At 42.8% G+C, this 23,162-nt stretch overlaps 1 protein-coding gene across 1 annotated transcript in view; it reads left to right on the forward strand.

Annotated features, from left to right (window-relative positions):
• KIF26B (kinesin family member 26B) overlaps positions 1-23,162 on the forward strand; it is a 411,118-nt gene that overhangs the window by 126,822 nt on the left and 261,134 nt on the right. Inside the window, exon 3 of the mRNA XM_077811877.1 lies at positions 2,751-3,284. Within this exon, the coding sequence (XP_077668003.1) occupies positions 2,751-3,284 (534 nt within the window). The remainder of the gene's footprint in view (positions 1-2,750; positions 3,285-23,162) is intronic.

The following is a 23,162-nucleotide window of genomic DNA, read 5'->3' on the forward strand; positions in this document are numbered from 1 at the left end:
TTTGGACGATGGGTTGTGGGCTCAGTTGGGGCCTCAAGGCATCAATATAATACAAATAGTAGGAATCATGTAACATAAACAGGATGGGACAAAGAGGGGAAGATAACAGTAATAAGAGCATGTTTTCCATAAACTGACAGTGTGCACAGTTTAGATTGCCTGCCTGCCTGCCTGCCTGCCTGCCTGCCTGCCTGCCTAGCTGTTATCAGTTTACTCACTTGAATTGCAGTTTTCGTTGTGACTGATCTCCTGATGCCTTCAGACTCCTTTAGCTTCTTCACCTGTTCAGTGTCAACTAGGTACCCACACTACAATGCTGTTTATACTGGGGATGGGTGAACCAGGTTTGCTGCAATAAAAGCCATCCTGAACCTTCGCCCTGAACTCAAACGAAGTCCTTTTTGTGATTCAAACAAAAGGAATGGTGAATCTTCTGTTATATTTCAGTTTTGGAGCTCTGCACTCCTGTGTTCCAGCCAGGACTGGGAACAAGTGCCAAAATGCCCTGGTATTTCTGGCCCAACCTGAAAACTCTCAAGCAAACCTGTCATGAGATTTAGTGCTGTTTTGCAGACCCCAACAGTTCTGATAATATGGATAGCCTTTCAGGCTCCTGGTACTTCTTGCAGTGAACATAAACTTCTTTTGAGGTTCGTCCATCCCTAGTTAATACACACCTATGGGACCAGTTACTTGCTGCTTATTAAAATAACCAGCATTCCTCCAGGGAACTCCTGCAGATTGCTTGCTGATGGAATGCTGAAGCCATAGTTGTCATGCAGCTGTTTCCTTGAAATCTCAAGTGTTTGCATGGGTGTCTCTCTGAGAATGGAGTTTTAACGTCCTCCGTGTCAGAGGCAGTATAGGGTCCATCGGCCCAGTCAGACTTTCCTTTCCTGGCACAACATTGCAACAGATCTGCCAATGCAGAAGAACAAAAATGAGTCAAGACTAATATTTTTAAGCCAGCATCCACTTAGAGATCATGATATGAGAACAGACTTTAGTCCACTCAAATCTGATTAATGTTTGGGGTATTAGTTTGCCTAGTGACACATTTTTCTAGCATCTGTATGTCTTTTGTTTTTTTTATATTATGTTTTTTATATTTCGTGTCCTGAAACCAATGCAGAGCTATCCAGTGGACTCTTGTCAGAATGGCAAGACCATACATAAGGATCAAAAATCCAAAGTTGAGCCCATCTTCCTAGTTCCTCCTCAGGAAGAGGAGAGATCTTCCTTTCTCACTCTGTTTATTATATCAGAATGATCTAATGTTTGTTTTAACACTGAGATGAAGCTGAAGTAATTGATGCTCAGTATCTCTTAAAGCCACCGTGCTACTTGAATATTATTTATATCTTTCTGACATTTGCTTACTTTAGAAATGACCTTATTTCCTTGGAATACTTATTATAGTGTCCAGGAATTTCCATGCTGTACTGCTGCTGGATCTGAGCACTGTATATAATTACTTTGGGTTCCAGCCCAATTGCCTAAGGGGTGGTTAACTTTCAAAGAACAATAACCAGCTCTGTCTCACTAGCTAGAGGAAGGTAGAACTGTCAGGGTGTTTCCCTGGTACATATCAAGCAAATCGAAATAAGACCAAGATCTTAATCTTGCTATATAGAGAGCTTTTCTCAAGCACTGTGGTGAACGTACAGATTCCCTTTTTGCATTACCTGGATGTAAATGAAGGGGGTGAAAACCTCCTATATTGCAGTTGAAATGGATAAGCTAGTTTATTCGATATGCAGCCATAGCTATGGTGGACATTCTGTGGGCTGGAAAATAAAATCTGACAACTGTATTTCCCCATTTTTTCCTAATTCTTCACGGCAGTGTGACGAGCAGGGAGCTGCTGTACAACACAGCTCTTGTCTTCTGACACACTTTGATGCTCTGACCCCTTTGTGCACTGAATAGAAGTGACCAGCCTGAGGCTTGATCAAATCTCAGCCCCCTGTTGTTTCCCCATCAGTTTATATGACTCTCTTGGGCTTCTGCTGCTAGAACTGCTCTTTTTGCTGCTGTGCATAAAAAGGCACCATGATTTATGAATCAATTAATCACTGCATGCTGAGGAGCTCTTCACGGTAGTTAAACAGAGAAAATAAAATGCTTGAGTATATAATAAAGACAGATCGTAATTAATATGACCCTCCCACTTATGAACCCCTCCCTCCATGCCTTATACTTGCCACTCCTCCTTTCCCAGTATGTGCATACTAGCCTGCCTTGATTTGCATTCTTTGAGTTTTGTTTAAAAAACAATTGTGAAACTGTTTTCTTCGTTTTCACCCAGCTCTGTTAGCTGTCAAAGACCAAATACTGACCTCTAGATAGATTGTGAACCTTATCAGCCAGTTGACTTCAATGGAGTTAGGCTGTATGTCACCTGTGTAAATGAGAGCAGATTTCATTCAAGCCAGCAGTGGGGTAGAGCAGGTTAATTCATTCTCTCTGCCATGCACTCAGGCTTGCAATGGAATTAAGAATATTTAAACACATTTGCCATTTCTCTGTATTTGAAGTAAAAGGGAAGGTTTCTCCTGAACACATCCTAGTTTCTGATTTTTGTTTCTCTGCTGCTGGCATATGTTCACTGTATCAAATGGCCTTTGTTTGCTCCTTAAGCTTATCTCATAAATTGCCTTTTGAAATGCACAATCCTCAGCAGAAATGTTTCACTGCAATGATCCTGGTTAAACATTCCCTCCCCTCCTTCTTCTCTGCTTGGTTTTCAGGACCCAGCTTTCTCTTCGGTGATCCATGACAAACTCCAAGTTCCCAACACCATTCGGAAGGCATGGAACGAGAGGGACAACAGATGTGACGTTTGTGCCACCCACCTGAACCAGCTGAAGCAGGAGGCCATTCAGATGGTGCTAACGCTGGAGCAGGCTGCCAACACCGAACAGTATGATGCCTCACCAGGCTCACCCCCACCCCTCTCCAATATTCCCACGTTAGTGGGCTCCCGACATATGGGCAGCCTGCAGCCCAGAGACTGGGCATACATGCCCACTTCCTACACTACTGCTAATTACACAGGCTTTGTGGCCAACAAGCACAGTGGGAAGCCCAACAGCCTGGGGATCATCAATGGGGTGGAGAAGAAAAATGGTTCCCCTGGACACCAGGCCAAGGTCAGCCTACAGATGGCTACCAGCCCCAGCAATGGCAACATCCTGAACTCTGTAGCTATCCAGGCTCATCAGTACCTTGACGGCACCTGGTCCTTGTCAAGAACAAATGGGGTCACCCTGTATCCGTACCAGGTAAGTGGCTTAAAAATGTTTATTTAAACACTTTAATAATCTTAATCCTACTAACATCTTCCCAGCCTCACACTGTGGGACTGATCCTACAAAAATGTACTTCTGCTTTAAAAATGTGGGTATTCCCTTTTGAGTATGCGCGGTACTAAGCACTATGAGTCAGATTTTCCACAGTGACCAAAGATGCAGCTAGGCACCTAACCTGCTTGGGTGTTTTGAAAATCCCATGAGATGTCGAACTCCTCTCTTTTGGAAATTCTACTAGGCGCCTATCTCCCTGTTTAGGCACCTAAATACGTCTGATAATCTGGCCCTGTGCTCACTAATAAGCATTTGCAGGGTAAATCCCTCTGTTGCTATTTTAATACTTATCAGCTATGAGAGTAGTTACTATTATGGTAAGAAAAAAATAAGTGAATGAGGAGCGTTGAGACATCAGTTTTATCACACGTAGAAAAGGGCTGGGTCAAAAAATAAGAGTGTATTTAAAATTATTTTAACTGGAAAATATATGTGACTTTACAGTTTCCTGAATCACATCTGGAGATGTCAGCATGTGACATGGACTGTGCAGTTTGATCTAAGAAAAAACTAGACCTGAGCAAAGAGTGGATAAAAAATTGTGAATTATTGCTTGAATAGGAAAAGTAATTTCAATTTGACTGTGTTCACAACTTTTTGCCTTCATTTTCTATGAGCATTTGGATGGTTGAGTTTTAGTATCTTGAACAACAACCGTATACTTATGGACCTCTGTTCATGACCACACTGAACAACTTTATTACAGGAGTTTAAGAGTTCCACAGGGTTATTACTGGTCTGGTGCAGCCAGGTTAATCACAGGTGGCCCTATGACTGGTGCCACTCCATCATATTTTAAGCCTGAAAGCTCAAATATTTTATTTTATTTCTTCAAATGTCTAAAGTCAATGACAGGGCTAATAGGGTACGTGTGGCACCTTTTCAAGTATTTGTGCAATCAACGAAAGGAGATGTTTGCCATGAATTTTCACAGGGGGCTAGAGAGTGAGCCTGCCCTGCACTCACCTGGCATAGACTGGGCCCAGCTTCCTGCTCTGGGCCTTGCAACATGGTGCACACTACTCTCTGAAATTTGGCCTGGCATCCCAACTGTCCAGAGGGGTGCTGGGCCAAACCCTGAATGGCATTGCAACCCTATGTGCCAGGTTGCAATGCTAATCACTCAAATATGGTCCAGCTGCTCCTCCGTCATGATGGAGAAGTGGTTGGGGCAAATCTGAATGGAACTGTGACCCCGTGTACTAGGTTGCAATGCTGGGCCTAGCTCCTGGGAAAGGAGCCACCTCTGCAGAGGGCGTGTGGGGCAGGCTCACTTTCCAGTCCATCACCCTGTGATTGCAAACCCTGGCTCCGCCATTGTCTAAAATATAGCTATTGATGCCGATCTTGTGATTTCCGTAGCTATCCAATAAGTTGAAATCACAACATAATGCAAAAGGACTGCATGATAATCTGTCCACTTCAGCACAGCCTCTTCTCGACAGACTTGCAAAAGAGAATAAATATGGGCTTTGGAGTGAGGCCAGGAGACTAACAAATCTGGGCACTGGTGGACCAGTCATTGATAATCGTGAATTTTAAATTCTGTATTCAGTTGTCATATTCAAAAATTAAAATTCTCTCAGTATTGGTTAGTTATGGTCATAAAGGAACAGAAATGGCAGCCTGTGTCATTTTAATTATCAAAAAGCATGGATTTCAAAGTTTGAGTATTTGCCTCTGACTGTTTGAGTTATTTGCTTCAGTAGAATAATTTTGGGACAAAATTCATGAGTAATTCTGAATGGGGAATAAATGTGAGAATTTTGTGTTCCGCCTGTGTACATTCTGTATACAGAAAAAAGATAACATCTGTTGAATATGTTATGTTACACATGATCTCAGATTATCAGAACAGCTTTAGATCTGTCTCTCCAATTTCTTATATCTATATAAATAAAAATATTAATTGGTCAGAGCTAGAATATCCTGCTGGGAAAAGTGCTAGTAGACCATATCAGTTTTTCTGGCTCATTTAGAACCCTGAAAATGAACCTAATTTTCCTGGCTTGAAGGTAAAGTGAAAAAAATTGCTCTAGCCACTTGCCTGAGAATATTTCCTTGTATTGAATATTTCTCCTGCACCTAATAATGAAACACCCTCACTATGCAATAGCTAACAGAACCAGACAAAAGTCTCCAGGGGATAAAGAGCATTATGTTTCCAGCAGCGGTTCAGTGCCTTCCTATGTCATAATTTTGTCAAACTGATGCCCAGGGACAAGAGCTGTGGGACTGGCTAGACTTAATGGCTCCTGGTATGGGCATCTCCCCATTGTAAATTAGCTTTAGTCAGATAGTCTAGACAACCTGCCAGAAACAGTTGAGTGCTTTGAAAATTGACCTTATTTTTCCTACTAATATGCCCACCACTCCAAAAAGGGGAAACCTGGCTCATAAGCCATGCCATACTGTGCCCTCAAGGCAATTTCACACACTAAGAAATATCCTAGTTACAGTTCTTCCAAGAGCGTTATTCAGCCTTCCTGGTGGAAAATCATTTCCAGTCTCTGCCTAAACCCAGAGCCCTGTGTAGGATACAGGGAATGAATGACAGCACTGCTTTGTTCATGTTGAGAACAATGGGAATGAAATTACCTGTGATTATTTCCCAGTGCTGTGCTTCTGAAGCAGGGTGGGGTGGGTAAAGGGTGGGGGGGGAGGGGGAAGAGAGAGAGTTTCCACTATTTTCACAGAATAAGTCAAAAATTACCACCTGAAAGTGTGTAAAATAGGTGTGAATTCAAAAGCTCCCCACTTTAATAACTTACTGTATGCTCACAGGCTAAAAACCAGCAGCCTTGAGTTGAGATGGGCCAGAACCAGAAACCCAGATCCAAAAACCCTGGGACTTTTCTAGCTCTGGATCTCTATTTAACAGCTGACCCATGATTCTGTAGTGGGCTGAATCCAAATCCCAGGTTAAAACTTGGTGACTCAGTTCAATTTCCAGTCTTCAGACAAGAGACTTGTGTACCAAAAAAAAAAAAAGGTGGCGGGAGAGGGGAGAGGGTGGGGAGGAAAGAGCAAATTTTTACATTGAACAGTTTTTTCTTTTCTTTCTCTGTGACGACTTAGTAAACCGGTAATAGGGTGTTTTGATCAGGGGCAAAAATTATATTCCCCACAAGTTTCTTCTATTCAGTGTTATGCATACAATTAAGAAACTAATAATGGCCAAATCCAAACTGGATTTGAGCCAGATCCTGAAGTTCACATTCAGGGTAAAATTCTCCCCTGTGCAGAGTAGCACAAGGTGTATGCACCATAAGTGCTTAGTTGTGTCTTAAATGGGGTAAAGATTTTGTGTGGGTCCTTTGCATAGTTTATACTCATTTAGTATATGAGTTTATACTCATTCCTTACATAGGGGAACACTAGCTGATGTCAAAGGGAATTTGCCTGAGCAAGGACAAGGATTTGGCCAGTTGATGATGATACACCTTACAGGATACCACCCTAATCAGTACATTTCTATTGTTCATTGGTTGCTATGTTATCATTTACGACGAGTGGGAAAACTTTACAGCTGTAAGGATATGACTGTTCATTTTGTTAAGAATCCCAAAGTCCCAGTGTTTTTATAAAAATGAGGCAGAGCAACAATTTTATCAAGAAAGTGTCTCAATTAAATTGTCAGCGACTGTATGGAAACTTCATTATTCATTATCTATGTAAAGCTGTTAGTTAATGTATCTGTAAAAATGACACTGTTGGGCCACATTAAAGAAGCCACTAAAATCTGAATCATTAGCAATTAGAACTTCTGTTTTTAGTTTAAGCATGAGAGCCTGTGCCCTTATTCTCAAGGTTTTTGGTTGGGGACACTTCCTAGTTCAGTGATTCCAAATCCTTTTTCTCTTTTGGATCTCCACTTGTGAACCCTTCCATATGTCTGGGTCTTCAGTAGAGCTGGTCAAAATTTTTTCCATGAAACAGTTTAAAAAAAAGTTTCATCAAAATCCAAACATTGTTGTGGGAACATGTCTATTAGAAACCAAACTGTTGGTGGGGAAAAAGTTTAAACATTTCATTTCAATAGTGTTTTGATTAATTTCATTTTGACTTTTATATAAGTCAAAATGAAATGAATTGTTTTGATGGCCCTGAATCAAAATGTTGTTTGGTGGGATATTTTTAAATTTAGCTTTTCATTCCAAATTGGATCAATTATTTTTTTTAAATGTTGGAATTTTCTCACAGAATGGAAATCCCAATTCTTGCCCATCTTTAGTTTTAGGGCATACGCCCACGAAGTTCCCTTTGATACCCAGTTTTGGGTGGAGGAGTCGTTCCCTCTCAAAGAATTTAAACGTCTATCCGGGAGAGGTGAGGGAGAAAAATATATTTTGATTCAAACTAAAACTGGATGGGTTTAATCCTTGTAAAAATTTGTGTGAAAGGCATCATGTGGATTAGCATTGTACAAGCTTCTCCTCATACTAGTCACTCTGACAGCACTCCTGGGTTCTGACCTGCAACATTCCTTGCTGTTCCAAATCTGAGCCTCTTGAGCAGGCCACGCCTCGTGCTCAGTTGGTGTGCTACACAAATTAACCCTAAAATAAAACCACTTAAAAGCTAGGCCAAACCCTCAACTAAAGTCTCCATAGGTGAAAAGCTACTGACCAACTGTTTCACCACTCCACCACCAAGCATTTGTCCAGTCTAAACCTTGGAAGTAATTGGCACTGGTGTATTTATTATTAATTAGTGCATTATTACATTGCTATGACTTTACAACTGCAATAACTTTACAGGCAGACACAAGACAAGGTCTCGCCTCCAAAGACTTGACAATCCAAGTCAAACGTAAAGAAAAGGGAATGGGGGAAAGGCATGTAAACTGGTTGTATCTGCCCTTCTCCTAACAGACTGAGTAGGGGCCAAACAAACCCCTTTCCTTGGTTTCCTTTAACATTAACTTCAACAACAACAACAAATGTAAGAGGCCTGCCAGAGTTTACTCTTGAACGTGGCGGTTTCTAGTGCTGCTCTCGGCTTTGAAGAGAGTTCTTAAAGCTTTTATATCCTGAGCTGGATCTAATAGGGCCCCTTCTTGTCTGGTTGCCATCTTGAGTCAGCAGAAGAACTCTCCATCTTTATGCAGGGTCCTAGAACCTGGATTACATTATTTAGATTGGCACATGTATTGTACTGTTCTAGATTATTTTAAAAAAAGAATTTGGTAGTTACTGAGTGAGCAGTGTGTGTCAGAGAGGGAGGGTTAGTGAGAAAGACAAGCCAAAAGGATTGGAGAAGTTTAAAGGAGCGTGAAGTGGCATCTTGTAATGGAGAAGGAAAGCTATTCCAGGCATGGGGTGTGGGCAGTGAGAAAAAGGCAGAGACACAAGCACAGGGTTGTAGTAGGAGATGAGGACCGGTGTGGGCAGGGTGAGGACCACGTGTTCAGTTCCTTCAGACTGGGGACATGGAGCTTGGACTTGACCTGGAAAGGGACAGAAAGCCAGTGGAGAGATTTGAACGTGGGAGGGTGGGGAGGGGGGGATGTATCCCTTTCTCTTAGTCCAGTAAAAAGCATCCCTTTAGAAACCAAGAACCTAGACTGCAGAGAGCCTGCTAGCCCGGGGCGTAATGATATAGTGTGTATTCAGAGAGCTATCAAAGGCTTTGTTTGTGTACGATTCATGAAAGCTTACAGTACATACTTTGTGTTTCCTCTTTATCTATGATGTGTGTTTATAACCGTACTGTTCTTGATGAAAGTACAAGTTAGTTCTGGAGCTGTGCAGTGATGAATGATTTGTTTGGGGTTGATTTTGGTCACGGCTGCCTTGTAACACACTAACTCTTTCAGGCACAGGCTTTTTGCAAGAAATTGGTAATGATTAGAGTTTGGCATAAGATATAAAGTTCAAGCCTGGATCAAAACACTGTGTGTGGGGTATTCAGATCTGGGGATTTGATTCCTGCTCTTTCAAGTCTCTCTGCTCTCTAATTTCTTTCCTTTCACTTGCTGCTGCTGATAAACACATACAGCAGGAAAAGGCTGAAGTGTTAATAATCATTATGACAGAGCTAGGCTAATTTAATTGTTTCTAAAGCCTATAACAGGAGGTACCTAAATCATACTTTTGATTCAATTGGCAGATTAACGGGTGTTTAGTGTAACTATCATATTACACACAGTCTTACAGATGTAGCGCTGCTTTGTCAAAGCATGAATATAGCAAGCAAAGGAAAAGCTAGAAGTGCCTACCACACCCTGTGACACACTTCTCAGGGTATTGCTGTTCTTACAGAAGGCTTAGCAAAGCACTATGCTGGAGATAGGGTAGGGGTGTCCTGAGTGTGCCCTCTGCACCAGCAGCAGGGAAGGTGATAGCCTAGAAGCCTGTTACCCCAGCTGTGTGCCCTTCCACTGAGGATTCCAGTACGTTGGCTGTATGGCCAAAGTCCATCAGTGATACAACACCAGATGATCTGGCCCTTTATTCTTATTTGTATTACAGTAACACTTAGAGGCTCTATTATACTAGGTACTGTATAAACCCAGAGCAAGAGACAGTCCCTGCCCCAAAGAGCATGGGGCAGATGAGAGACAAAAGGTGGGAGGGGAAACAGGCACAGGGAGGTTAAGTGACTTGTCGGTAGTCACACAGCATGACTGGGAATGGAATTCAGGTCTCCTGAGTCCGTCTGCTTGCATGGCGGAGTAGTGGCTGCACAGAGGAAGAGTGGCTCCTCTCTCCCATGAGCTGTGACTCTGCTCTATCAGGCAGGGAACCTTGCTTGGGCGCATAAGGCAGTAGGCAAATATCCTCTGTCTGTGTGTGTGTGTGTGTGTGGTGTTCAGTTTGTGGTTTGGATGCTAACAAACTAACGAAAATCTTTGGACAATGATCCCAGTATAGAACACACAAACCAGCAATTTGATTTCACAAAGTGGCCAACTGTCCCTTGGTGGACCTAGAAGAACAAGCTGATTAGCATTGAAACAAAATTTCCAACTCTAATCCTAGCTCCTGCCATCCCCACCCTCCATACTTTTATATGTGTGTATATATATATATATATATAAAACATCTTTCCTGTGAATAGACTAATGTCCTTTTTGCGTCAAATCACTGATAATTAGATACACAGTGACGTTAGTGGGGTTATAAGTCATCAGCTGACCTTCTTTCCATGAAATGATCACTCAAGCTTGTGTATTACCGTAACTGGCTAATTATATCTGAATTTTTTTTCAAAATAATGCTCTCATTGTATCCTGACTCATCCCATCAGGATGGCAAAGTTCAGAATTCCATGCTAATTGTAATTTTTTTTTACAATTACTCTGGCGTGATTTGATGTCACATGGCATTTTTCTGCATGGCTTAATGACCCCTAGAATCATTACTCTTTCCTTCATGATATTACACTAACCAAGGGAAGTGAGAGGTAAAGGGTATCCCATGGTTTGAAAAGAGCTAAGGAGGCTTATCCTAGGAGTATGAGAGCCCCATGACTCAGCTGTGATGTGAGAAAGAAATCTATGAGCTCTGAGAGGAGTGAGATAATCCTGTAATTTAGTGAAAGCCATGAAACCACAATTAGTGAAGATTTGGAGTCTTGATTTCCTCCCCTGCTCCATGGCTTAGGAAGCTTGTCCAGATATGAGTCTCTCATGGAATAATAGTGACAATGTCCCTGCACTGATTACCTGCTATAGTTGGGTAAAAGTATCAGTTGGAGGAAGTGGGAGGAATGGGAAGGAAAAATTAGCTAGAGTTCTGGTAGGGAGTGAGACCCAATATGCCTGACTCGACTGTAAGTACCTCATAAATAACTGACTTACTGTATCTCCTGTCAGTATGTTGATTACCAGAACCTAATGTTGCTGAAAACATCATTTACCAGGCATTGTTTTCAGAGACTTCAACGTATAGAATACAATTTGGCTCCAATTCAGCAAAGCATTTAAGCACGTACTTAACATTAAGCATTTGCTTAAGTCCCTCCCTATAAAGCACACGATGTTTAAATGCTTTGCTGAACTGGGGCCTTACAGTTTAAAGGGTATGTTGGACAGCCAAATAATGGAGATGAACCACAACCAAAGCCCTGGAATTGAACACTCCTAAACTTTGGAGGTGTTAGGAATCTGAATTTTGCAGCTTATCCCCATCCCCCAGATAGCTAATTTACCCTTAGATCAATGGAAAAATCTGTGTTTCTTCTCTGAGTAATCACCCTATGGATGCTCCACTTCAGGTGCGCATGATTTTCCTTAGCAGTGTACATTCGGCCAGTGCGTGTGCTGATGATATCCGGGAGGTGCCCCGCACTGAGGCTCTCTGAGGCTGAATGAGTGAACCGCCCTCATTTCCTTCTCAGCCACCTCAGCCTGAGACAGAGTTTAGCATGTCTGCTGTGTGTGTACCTCGGCTATTGCTGAGCTTTATTTTTTTTCTTAATTTAGTTAGCTTAGTTAGTAGAGTAGCTAGTAGTTCTGGTTTGAGAAAAAGTCAGCTATGGGTGATGGAGTGCCCTCTTTGCCCTGCTCTGAAGCCAGGTTAGGAGAACTCCCTCCACATCAGTGCCCGAGGCTCTCTAGTGCCCCTTCAACCTCGGCACAACATTGCCCCAGAAGGGGGAAATCTCAGAGACCTTGTCAAAACATTCTAAGAGGAGTTTCAGAGTAACAGCCGTGTTAGTCTGTATTCGCAAAAAGAAAAGGAGTACTTGTGGCACCTTAGAGACTAACCAATTTATTTGAGCATGAGCTTTCGTGAGCTACAGCTCACTTCATCAGATGCATACCGTGGAAACTGCAGCAGACTTTATATATACACAGAGAATATGAAACAATACCTCCTCCCACCAGCAGGACAGTTCTGTAGAGGCAAAGAGCTCCTCCAGTACGGTGAAGCAGGAAAGTCCCACAGCTCTAAGTCCAAACATGGCTCTGAGCAGGCTCCAGTACGGTCTAGTGGAGATGGTCAAAGCAAGCACAGATTGGTACCCTTGGGCTTAACTCCTCTCCTGGTACCCTTATCAGGTTCTTTGGTACTGTGTAAGCCTCCAGCCACATCAGTGCCATCTGCACAGCACTCCAGACCATCGGTACTGTCCGGCAAGGACAAGCATAGCGGTCTGTTGGTACCACAACACCTCTTGATGCTGTAGAATACCCAAAGGACTTTTCAGTGACTGCTGTACCAGAGTCTCCATTGCTGGTGGGTACTGAATGCCTCTTGGTACTGAGAACAGCTGGGTCTCTGCAACTGTATACATTCCCTGGTGCCATCACCTCCATTTTCAGTTGGAGCTCCGCCATTGGAGGAAAAAGAGGACAATGATGATCTCCTTTCAGTATCATCAGTCTCTGTTCAGGGTTCCCCCAATACCCATATAATGACTCTTTTCTTGAAGAAGCAGGGAAGATGTTTGGGGACCTCATCATTCCCAGTGGGAGCAACCCTGGATGCTACCATATGGCCCTCAATACCCATACTGGGACCCCTGAGCAACTTATCGCTGGGAGATCTCCAGGGCTATCACCCTCTCCCACTGGGATGATAGGGAGACTCAAGTTTCTCCTCCCCAGCAACAGGAGGAAACATGTGAAGACCAAGAGACTAGGGCAGATAAAGAAACCACCCCTCATACCACTATCTCATCCACTTTGCCAGATGAAGCAGTAATACTGCCTCCTCCTCTGTCTATGGCCAATGAATTTTGGCAGCTCCAAGATCCCAGTAAGCAGGTGGCAGACTCCCTACAGATACCTCTTGAGGAGGTCAGAGAGGCCCAACACAAGCTGTTGGATATCCCTCACTCTGCAATACGATCCAGAGTTGCTCTCCTTATCAATGAGACTCTGCTGGGACCTTCAAAAGCAATTTGGTAAACCCCAGCTACAGTAATGCCCATACGTAAGAGGGCCAATTAAAAAAGACTGATTTTCCCATTTCCAACAAGCATGGGAACGTATCATCTCGAACGAATGAGTGATGGAAGTAATATCAGGCTACACCATCCAATTTATTTCCTTCTCTATTCCTCATTCCCCTTCCCATTGCTCTTTGGGACCCCTCTCATAAGTTCTTGCTAAGACAGGAAATAAACTCCCTTCTTTGTTTAGGAGAGATAGAACTGGGCCCTGTTCAGTACAGGGGGAAGGAGCTTTTCTTTATATTTCCTTGTACCAAAAAAAATGGAGGGTGGAGATCAATCTTAGATCTAAGACTCCTAAACAAATTAATGAGGCCTCAGTTCAGGGGATTGGTTTTTGCCCTTAATCTTCAAGATGTGTACTTCCATATAACAATACATCTGTCTCACAAAAGGTTCCTGTATTTCATCATAGGCCAGGATCAGCATTGGATGCTCTCGTTCAGTCTCTCCTTGACTCCAAGGGTTTTTTCCATGGGTTCTATGGGTGCTGGCTGCCTACCTGTGTCATCAGGTGACCATAGTATTCCCGTACCTCGACGATTTGGCTACTCAAGGGTCTATCATACCAAGAGGTGTCATCCACTCAAGGAAAGTGCTTTCTCTATTCTTGGACTTAGGTCTTCAGCTGAATGTGGAAATATCCACACTGGCTGCCATTCAGAATGTACAATTTATAGGGGCAACCCTGGATTCCTTGGCATCCATGGCCTTCCTTCCCATGGACAGATCCATGACACTATCAAAACTTGTCAGAAATATTCCAGGGAGCCCCCAGACTTCAGTCAGAAACTGTCTTCAACTTCTCAGTCCCATGGCAGCTTGCATCTTTGTGACTGTGTGTGTTTCCAGGGGTGGCTCAGATCAGTTTACTTGCCAGACAGTCTACACAAGCAGGTGTCTGTTCCCCAGCTGGGGAAGCACTCCCTAGAGTGGTAGAAGGGTCATCACAATGTAGAGATGAGGGGTTCCCATCTTCCAACTGATGCCAACAGTAACTGTAACAATGGATGCATCTCTGTTAGGATGGGGGGCACACCTTGATGATCTCACAGTATGGGGCAGATGGTCACCCCAATAAACCACCCTCCATATCAACCTGTTGAAGCTCAGAGGAGTCAGAAATTCCTGCCTTTGTGTTTTTCATTTCATCAGGTACAGGGCTATCAGAATCATGACGGGCAGCATGGCCTGCATGTTCTATATCAATCAGCCGGGAGAAGTGAGATTCCCCTTCCCTCTGCACCAAAGTAATAAGCTTATGGAGCTGGCGTGTAAATCATCTCTTAAGAATTGCAGCAGTGTGTCTTCCTGCCAGACAAAATGTCATGGCCAAAGCTCTCAGCATTTTGTTTTTTCCCAAGACTATGAATGGAGGAACCAAAGGGGAACTCATTGTTACTGATGCCTGAAAAGATAAAAGGAAAGGATGGTGAGAGACTAAGAGATGAAAATTATTAGCGACCTTCCTGGAAAGTCCCAAAGGTACCTCTCCAATAGGACACAAATTAATGCATTGTTTCTGTGATTGAGATGGTTTTGTTATCCACTCCTGTGTAAAAATGAACCCTGAGGTTAGGATTCAGGGCTCAGGAGATGCTAATAAACTTATTATAATTTTGTTAGAAGGACCCCATCTGAACTGTGATTTTTTTAAAGAGCAGATTGTCATGTTCTGGGGTGCAACCCAGACAAGGGAGGGACTGTGTAACCCTCTGCCTTGTAACTCTGGGTGTCTCTTAGTGTTTTGCTAAGCTAGCTCCCAACCTGGGCTGCTCACAAACAGCCTTCCAGCATGCAGGTCATACCCTGAATGTCTGCGTATAGCTGCACCTCTGACCCCATCAGCTTGCCAGCCACACACACCAGTTCATGCTGTGGCTTCCACCAGCTTTGGTTACTACTTGCAGGGATGTCCAGCCCTCTCCTGGACAGTTCAGATATTAAATTCCGATGTCAGTATTTAACAGTTTGTTACTTTAATTGGAGTTACCAAACAGTTAAGCACACAGAACTGGGTTGGTTTAGATTACAAACAAAGTAAGTTTATCAACAAAAGCAGATAGGACTTTAAGTGAAAATTCAGGTATGAGAGAGAAAGTTAGAAATGGTTGCAAGCAAATAAAAGTGAAAACACACCTAAAAGTCTAAAGCTTAATCTAGCAAAGTTTTGGTTCAAAGCTCTGTTTAAGATGGCCTTCTCACCAGCATCTTCGAGCAAGATGGTGACTGATGGAAGGTCAGAATCTCTCCCAGAGGCCCAAAGTGCTGATGCCTTTGTCTTCTTAGATGAAAGAGAACATGGAGTTTTCTGCCCCCATTTTTTGTGGTCCAGTGAACCTTTGAAATGGATTCTGCTGAAGGTTACCCCTCAAAGCAAAGTTTATCCAAACAGTGGGGAAGGCGACATGGAATCTGGTGGTGAAGGAAGCTCCGTGCCCTTTCTTCCTGTACTTGTGTTTGCTAAAATGCAAATTACTCTGTTTCCTGCCATCACCTCTCCCTGTTGTCTTGCTGGCCGTGTTTGCTACTTTTATGTAAATTGAGGTAAACAGGATAAGCCTGTTTAAAAACTTTTGCCTAGGCAGGACTGTCTGGGTTTGAACATATGCTAATAGCATCATGCAGGGGGAATTCATAACTTTAGATGTAATGTTGATAAATATATTTCACCAGGATATTATTGACCAGTGAGTTATTAGTGTTCCAATGATACCTCACAAGGCATATTAGCTTATTACAGTGGTTCGTAGGGTATGAATACAGGGGAGCTTTTGGTCCCAAAGATATAAGCTTTTATAGGTGAAGAATCATATTCCCATACAGACAAAATGAAATAATAGTAATGAAGCTGTTTGCTTGGATGATATGCTTGTGGGAGGTAAGGAGGAAGTTACTAATGGCTGATACAGTTGTGAAATGTGATTCCACAGAGCTAGCATGTAAAACATTATTTTCTTTTCTTATAAAGTGTTCTTGAAATGGCCTTTTGAAATGTGGTATCAAATTCCATGCTGGGATAACTCCTTTTCAAATCAATGGATTGAAGTGAAGAGAATTTGGCCCATTGTTCCTTTGTAGTAGGCAGCACTATATTTTCTATTAAAACAAAAGTGAAAGGCTGATAGAGACCTCATCTTCTGTATATCAAGAAACTTTTTGTTTCTTTATCAGATAAAAATATATTTAGGACCAGATTCTCCTCTCACTTACACTAGTGTAAATCCAGAGTAAATTGTACAGCAGACAATGATATTAACACCAATGTAAACCAGATGCAAATGAAGTCAAGATCAGGCCCTTAGCATCTTGTCATCCCAAATGTGAGAACAGCTGAGGTAATAAGGAATGGATCTGGTGTGGTCTCAGGGTAAATGGAATTTCTCTTTAGTATGGAGTGAGAGGAACATATTTCCTTCCACACATCCCTCGTCTGACCCTTAACCTGAATAGGTCTAATTCACTATGTCAGTTAGAGCTGCCTCTACAATACGAAAGGCATGAATGAAGAAGGCCAATTGTCCAGCTGCTTCTGAACTTTGGACCAGCCCCGGGTGTATTTCCTGAAGAGCAAGGAGGGGGTTTCATGTGGCCAGGGGTGAAGAAGCACCACTCCCAGCTAATGAATCCATTTTAAATGCAGCAATCTGTTCTGAGGGGGAATGAGACCATGCTTCACCTTTCACAACCACCTTATGTAACTGGTTGTACTCAGGAGAGCTCCAAGGATACACAAAGAATAGAGGGTAATGACCAGTAACCTTTGAGGGGGTTAAGCCGGTCATGCTTAAGGTCACTAGGAAATCTCAGCATGAACATCTGTAACTGTGCCTCAGAAAGGGAGAGGATTCCAGTTTCCATCATTCAAGTCCTTTAATGTAGCTGAGACTTCATTTTCATAAGCATAAAAAAAGTCTCTAGTCCAGTTTATAGTCTTAAAAATGTCCCTTAAAGACTCTACAGCAGGGGTGGGCAAACTTTTTGGTCTGAGGGCCGCATCGGGTTTCGGAAATTGTATGGAGGGCCAGTTAGGGGAGGGGGTCATGGCCCAGCCTCCACCTCCTATCCGCCCCCGGGACTCCTGCCCCATCCAACCCCCCCCGGGACCCCTGCCCCATTCAACCCCCCCTTCTCCCTGTCCCCTGACTGCCCCCTGCTGCCACATCCAACCCGCCCCCCTTCCTGACTGCCCCCCGGGACCCCTGCCCCAATTCAACCCCCTTGTTCCCACCCTGACCCCTATCCACACCCCTGTCCTCTGACCACCACCCCGAACTCCCCTGCCCTCTATCCAACTCCCCCTGCTCCATGCCCCCTTACCGTGCTCCCTGGAGCACCGGTGGCCGGCGGTGCTATAGCTGCACTGCCCAGCTGGAGGCAGGCCACGCTGCCGCCGCCGCCACCGTGCAGCACAGAGCACCAGGTCAGGCCGGGCTCTGCAGCTGCACTGCCCCAGGAGCTCACAGCCCCGCCGCCCAGATTCTTGTGCTGGCGGCGAGGTGAGGCTGTGGGGTGAGGGGCCAGGGAGTAGCCTCCTGGGCCAGGAGCTCACGGGCCGGGCAGGAGGGTCCCGCGGGCTGTAGTTTGCCCACCTCTGCTCTACAGGTAGTGCAGGAAATGGTGTGCTTGCAAATGAAAGGTTAAATAATGTTTAAATCAAAGGATTCTTCTTCTTTAACATTAGAATGGCTCCATTTTGAATGTGTGAGATTTAAAAAGTTTTATTTTATATATAAAAAAGAATTCGCTGAATTTGCCTTCAAAGTTTGTGGCTAGTAAGAGAGCCAATAAAGAAAATAATAGAGAGTAGATACTGCCCATTGACTGCAGTAGGGTTGCAGTGGTATAAACGAAGGCAGAATTTGGCCTGAGATGTGTAATTGTAACTACGACAAATTGGAACAAAATATAAAGGGCTGAATTGTGGACCTTTGTACACACACTTTGCTGTTCCACTGATTTCAATTAGTTGCCCAAGATATAGGTCAGTGCAGAATTTGGCCCAAGCTTTGCATGTGCAATCCTTATTTAAAGGATTTAGGGTGATATTCTGATCTCAGTTACACCCTTTCACTAGGATTAAACAGGTTTAACTGAGGAAACCCTTAGTTGTAAAGTTAAATATTAGTCAGTTTTAGGTACCAGTGTTTTCTCACAGTTGTTAGCTTGTGGAGGACAAAGAAATGAACGACTTCTGGTAATAGTCCCATTTTGATAGTACCATGGTTAACATATTGATCCCTTGATGTTTTTCCTTTCAGGTCCCCCCATGTGTGCCAGATCATGGCTGTAAAGTCACTGGTTGGTACAGTGGTGGTCTGGAAGTCCACCACCCCTGCAGACGCTAGCATTAGCACTGTGCCTTAGGTACAATGCCTTTGGGAATGTAGGGGGAGCATGAGGGTGGCTCCACTGATCAATTTAAAGAGGAGGCAGCTCAGGCCCCCACTAGTGCTCAGCTTTTCCCCTGGGCTACTTCTGGGTGTCTATCACCGACAGTGTTTCCAGATGGGAGGACTCTCTACACTCCTCAGCCGACTTATGCACACGGACAAGGCAAGGTGCAATCTGACTCTGTATGTTTTATTCATATGTATTTCCTTAGTCATCACAATGCAGGCATTTAATAAAGATAGTTCTGTCTTGGTAACAACCCAGGCCCCTCCGTATCTCTGATCTAGTGAAACTCTTATTTGATCTGGTGTGGATCTGATTACATACTTAAGTCAATTTTCTTAATACTCTGTGGACTTCACATGATCTTTTTGAAGTGTGTCGGGGGAGGAGGGGGACACACCTTAGTTTAAAAAAGGATATATACTTCTCTCCATGCAGGCACATCACTGCAGAGATATTAATAGGCATTACACACATGGATAAAGAGGAGTGTGTATTCCTCAGCAGTGATTGTTTAAGATCCTGATCAAGCTCCCATTGAAGTCAACAAGAAGATTCTCATTCACTTCAGTGGAGCTGAATCAAGCCCTAGAACTGGAGGATTTTTAGCTCTGAAGGAATTAAAGCAAACCCCTCTTTTGTCCTGTTGGCCAAACAATGTCGCCAGCTGAAATTAATCAGGTTTCTAGAGAACTTTTCAACATGAGGACTTTTTACCTCCAAATGTCACTGAGGAGTTTTGAAAGCATCATGCACAGTATGTGCTAAATTTGGCCATTTTTTGGGTAGATTTAGGTGCTAAATCAGCAGATTAGATTGTTTCACGATAAATGAGGGTTCTGGAGAAAAATAACTGGCAGGAAAAATACCTTTAAATGACCTCTTTTGTTGCCTATTTCATTACTATGTGACCTAGTCAGTTATCATAGGTGCCTTCAGCCTCATAATCCTAAATGCCTTGAAGCAATGTTAGCTGCCACTGATTATCTCCTGAGTGCTGTATTGCACTTTAGAGCATGTGGAAGGATTGCTTTAGACCAGGTCATCAGTTTCAGTTCATGCTGAAATAAAAGTAGGAGAGATGGACGCCTGGCCTGATGACTGAGATTGAACCAGCATTTCTGTGAAAGGAATCATGAGACAGAAATTTGTAGACGGAATGGGCTGAGATGGACACGTGGCATGTATCCCCAGCTCTGACACTTACCGGTTATGTGACCTTGGGGAGTCACTTCAAGTCTATTTGTCCATTTCCCTTCCTACCCTTAGTCTGCCTTGTCTACTTAGATATAAACTCTTCGGGGGCAGGAACTGTCTGTTTGTCTATAGTGCCTAGCATAATGAGGTGCTTATCTCTGGGGCCTCTTGGCACTACTGTACAATAAATAATAATGTGTTGTCCTAGCACTGGTATATATTAGACTGGTGAAAGGGAATATATTAGACTGGTAAAAGGGAATGTGTTGTCCTAGCACTGGTATATATTAGGCTTGGTTTGGCTAAATCTTTGCTTAGGTTTGTGTTGTGGGAAACAGCAAATATTAAGATATTGTTAATTTATTTCAGGACAATTTTTATCAGATTTAGTGTGGAGTATCTGTTTAAATGCTTGCTATTATTTTGTCTCTGTCTGAACACCATTACTTGCAGCGCCACTTTGTGTGCAGTAATGTCTTCTACTCCACTGAGTACCCTTTAGATGGTACCATGAAAAGCCAAAGGCCCTATTTGCTGCTAGTACAAGGAAACACAACACCAGTGAAATTGCATGTGCTTGCACGGGTAGAGAATATGGCCCCAAGACCTTTTCTTGATTAGACTGTCTAACATTAGAGTGAAAAAAATAAACACAAACATCATTGGAAAGTGCAAGGCATAAAATAATCTCTTACTACAACTGTTGTATATACTATAGCACCTTCCTGCCAAAGAACTTCAAGCATATTGCTTCACACCTGTGAATTACGTGAATATTATTATTTCCATTTTACACATGTGGGAAACGTGCACGGAGAAGGGAACTGATTTGTCCATGGTCTCATAAACACAATTTGTGGAAGAGCTTGGAAAATAACCTTTCTTAGTTTAGCTGTAGGCAGCAGGAACAGTTGGCCGTTGGATAGGTGGCATTGTTTAGATTTTTTGTGACCAGTGGGAAAGAGTCATTGTTAGATTGGACTGTGAAATGGGAAGAGAGAAATAATGATCCATAACACTTTGGAAGAATCTTTACTGTGAAAACAGAAGACCTTCCAACAAATAATATACACTATAGTAGATTAATCAGGCTGTGACTCATTTTGTGTTTTCTCTTTCCTGAAAAACAACGTGATTTACAGATTTTTTTTCAATTAAACTGAGTTTATACACAATACTGCTTATGTATATTGCCATTGTACTTTCTGAAAACAAGGAGATCAGAAATAGGAGCGTTATTTCTGGGGAGAACGCTTGAAAGTGTGCCCTTGGGAAAAGACAAGACTATGGAAGTTTTAAGGCTGTGATCTATGAAGTCTGTGAATTTAGCATCCTTGAATCTTGCTCTTTTTAACAAGCTTCCTAGTCCAGGGTACATCTCCCTTGCTATTTGCCCTGCTTTAGCTCTTAACACAAAAATAGTTCCTGCAGATGCTAAATTCCTTTCATCCAGTGTAAATTGCTTTGTTTGCACCGAGGGAACATCCCATGATTTACTGCTGGAAAAATCACCCTTCTTCATTACAACTGTTTATTTCTTTATCTCTCCCCTTCATCTGTTCTTATGTGGGGAAGGCCACAGCATCCATGTAGAGACCCTACTGCCCTCAAATGGCTTGCCTCCCAATCTGCTCTCTACTATGTGCTGGCCTGTTTTCAACCTGGCACAAAGCCGTCCTCCATGGAGTCTAGAGCAGGGATAGTCAATTTTTTGTCAAGGTCCAAATTTCTTGGTCAAGTAACGGTCAAGGTCCAGACTCCAGAGACACTTTTTTTAGACCACAACAAAAATAATGATCATAGGTAAATAAAATTTTGCAGTCCATTCAAAAGCATCTGGCAGTCCAGATTTGGCCCACAGTCCGCCCATTAACTACCCCAGTCTAGAGTTCTCCCTGTGTGGTTGATACACCCATGACTTCCAAGGCCTCAGTGGTGTGGAGGGCTTGAAGCATCCTTGAGCTCCCAATTGATTTTCACCCATAATGCATAAAAGTATTGGTCCTGTGTCTGATCTCACTTACACCAATGTAAATCCACTGGCATCAGTGGAGTTACTCCAGATTTACACTACTGGGACTGAAACCAGAATGTGGTCTATTGAGTCAACAGAAATACACTTTTAATTTTATACATATATTAACTGCTCTCTTCTACCTGTTTTTTACTCTAAGAACGTTTCCTCCAGAGAAAATTACTGCTATTAGTAATATACACTTTGCAATATATTCCAATTTTCATTGCACTAGTGTGAATCCAGAGTAACCCTACTGAAGTCAATGGAGCTACTCTGGATTCACACTGAAGTAACTGAGCTCAGCATCATGTCCTTTGCCTTTATTCAGTGAACTGCCATACTTCTATCAATAAGAAACTTAGAAACAGACTCTCTGAGGTGTGATAGATAGTACTGGAGGAGGAGAGTGGTATGGAAACCTTAACCTCTCTGTTAGGAACAATTTCTTCCTAGGAGTGTTTCTAGGGCCATGTCTTAATCTGATTCTGCATTATGGGCATAAAAGGCTACCATGCTGATCTGATAGTGTTTTACGCCCACTCTGCATTCAACTCGCCCTGGTATAAATGACTAAAAGCCAACTAGGTTCCGTGTAAAAGGTATATTGGGGGACGGGAGTAGGGGAAATCTGCGTGTATCTATACAGCCCACAGAAGCGAGCCTCCCAGACCCAGGCCAACAGACTCAGACTAGCAGGGCTGCTGGTAGCGCTGTTATGGCTTGGGCTTGCAACAGCTATTTTTAGAGTTCTAGCATGAGCCTGCTAGCCCAAGTCTGCTAGCCTCACGGCGTGTACTATGTAGACAAAACCCTATGAAACCTGCTTTTAGTTTCACTTGTGCTGGTTTTACACCATTACAACTCTACTGACCTCAGCCTAGTTACTCCTGATTTACACCATTGTGAGAGGAGAACTTAGTCCATGGTGTTTAATTGAAAAAAAAATTAAAACAGAGACCTCCTAAAATTTGTTCTTGAATCGCTCTGAAATATCTTATTTTACAAAATTTTTCTAATCAGTTGAGAAACAAACAGTTCATGGGCATTTAGAACTCTCTTTAGAGAGTTCTAAGAGGTAATGAAAATTGAAGATAATGACCATGTAACACTTAGTATGATTTAGATGGATTACTAGAGTTTAGACACCATCTCAGATGATGAGCCTGTTTGTTGATAGATTTGGATTTCATTAAAGCGCTTGTAATTAAATCCATTGTATATCTGCTCACTATTCCCACTTGGCCAATTAATTTAATCTTGCTGTTTGCTTATATAAATATCAA

The sequence above is a fragment of the Eretmochelys imbricata genome, chromosome 3 (assembly GCF_965152235.1).
Source record: "Eretmochelys imbricata isolate rEreImb1 chromosome 3, rEreImb1.hap1, whole genome shotgun sequence".
Lineage (NCBI taxonomy): Eukaryota > Metazoa > Chordata > Testudines > Cheloniidae > Eretmochelys > Eretmochelys imbricata.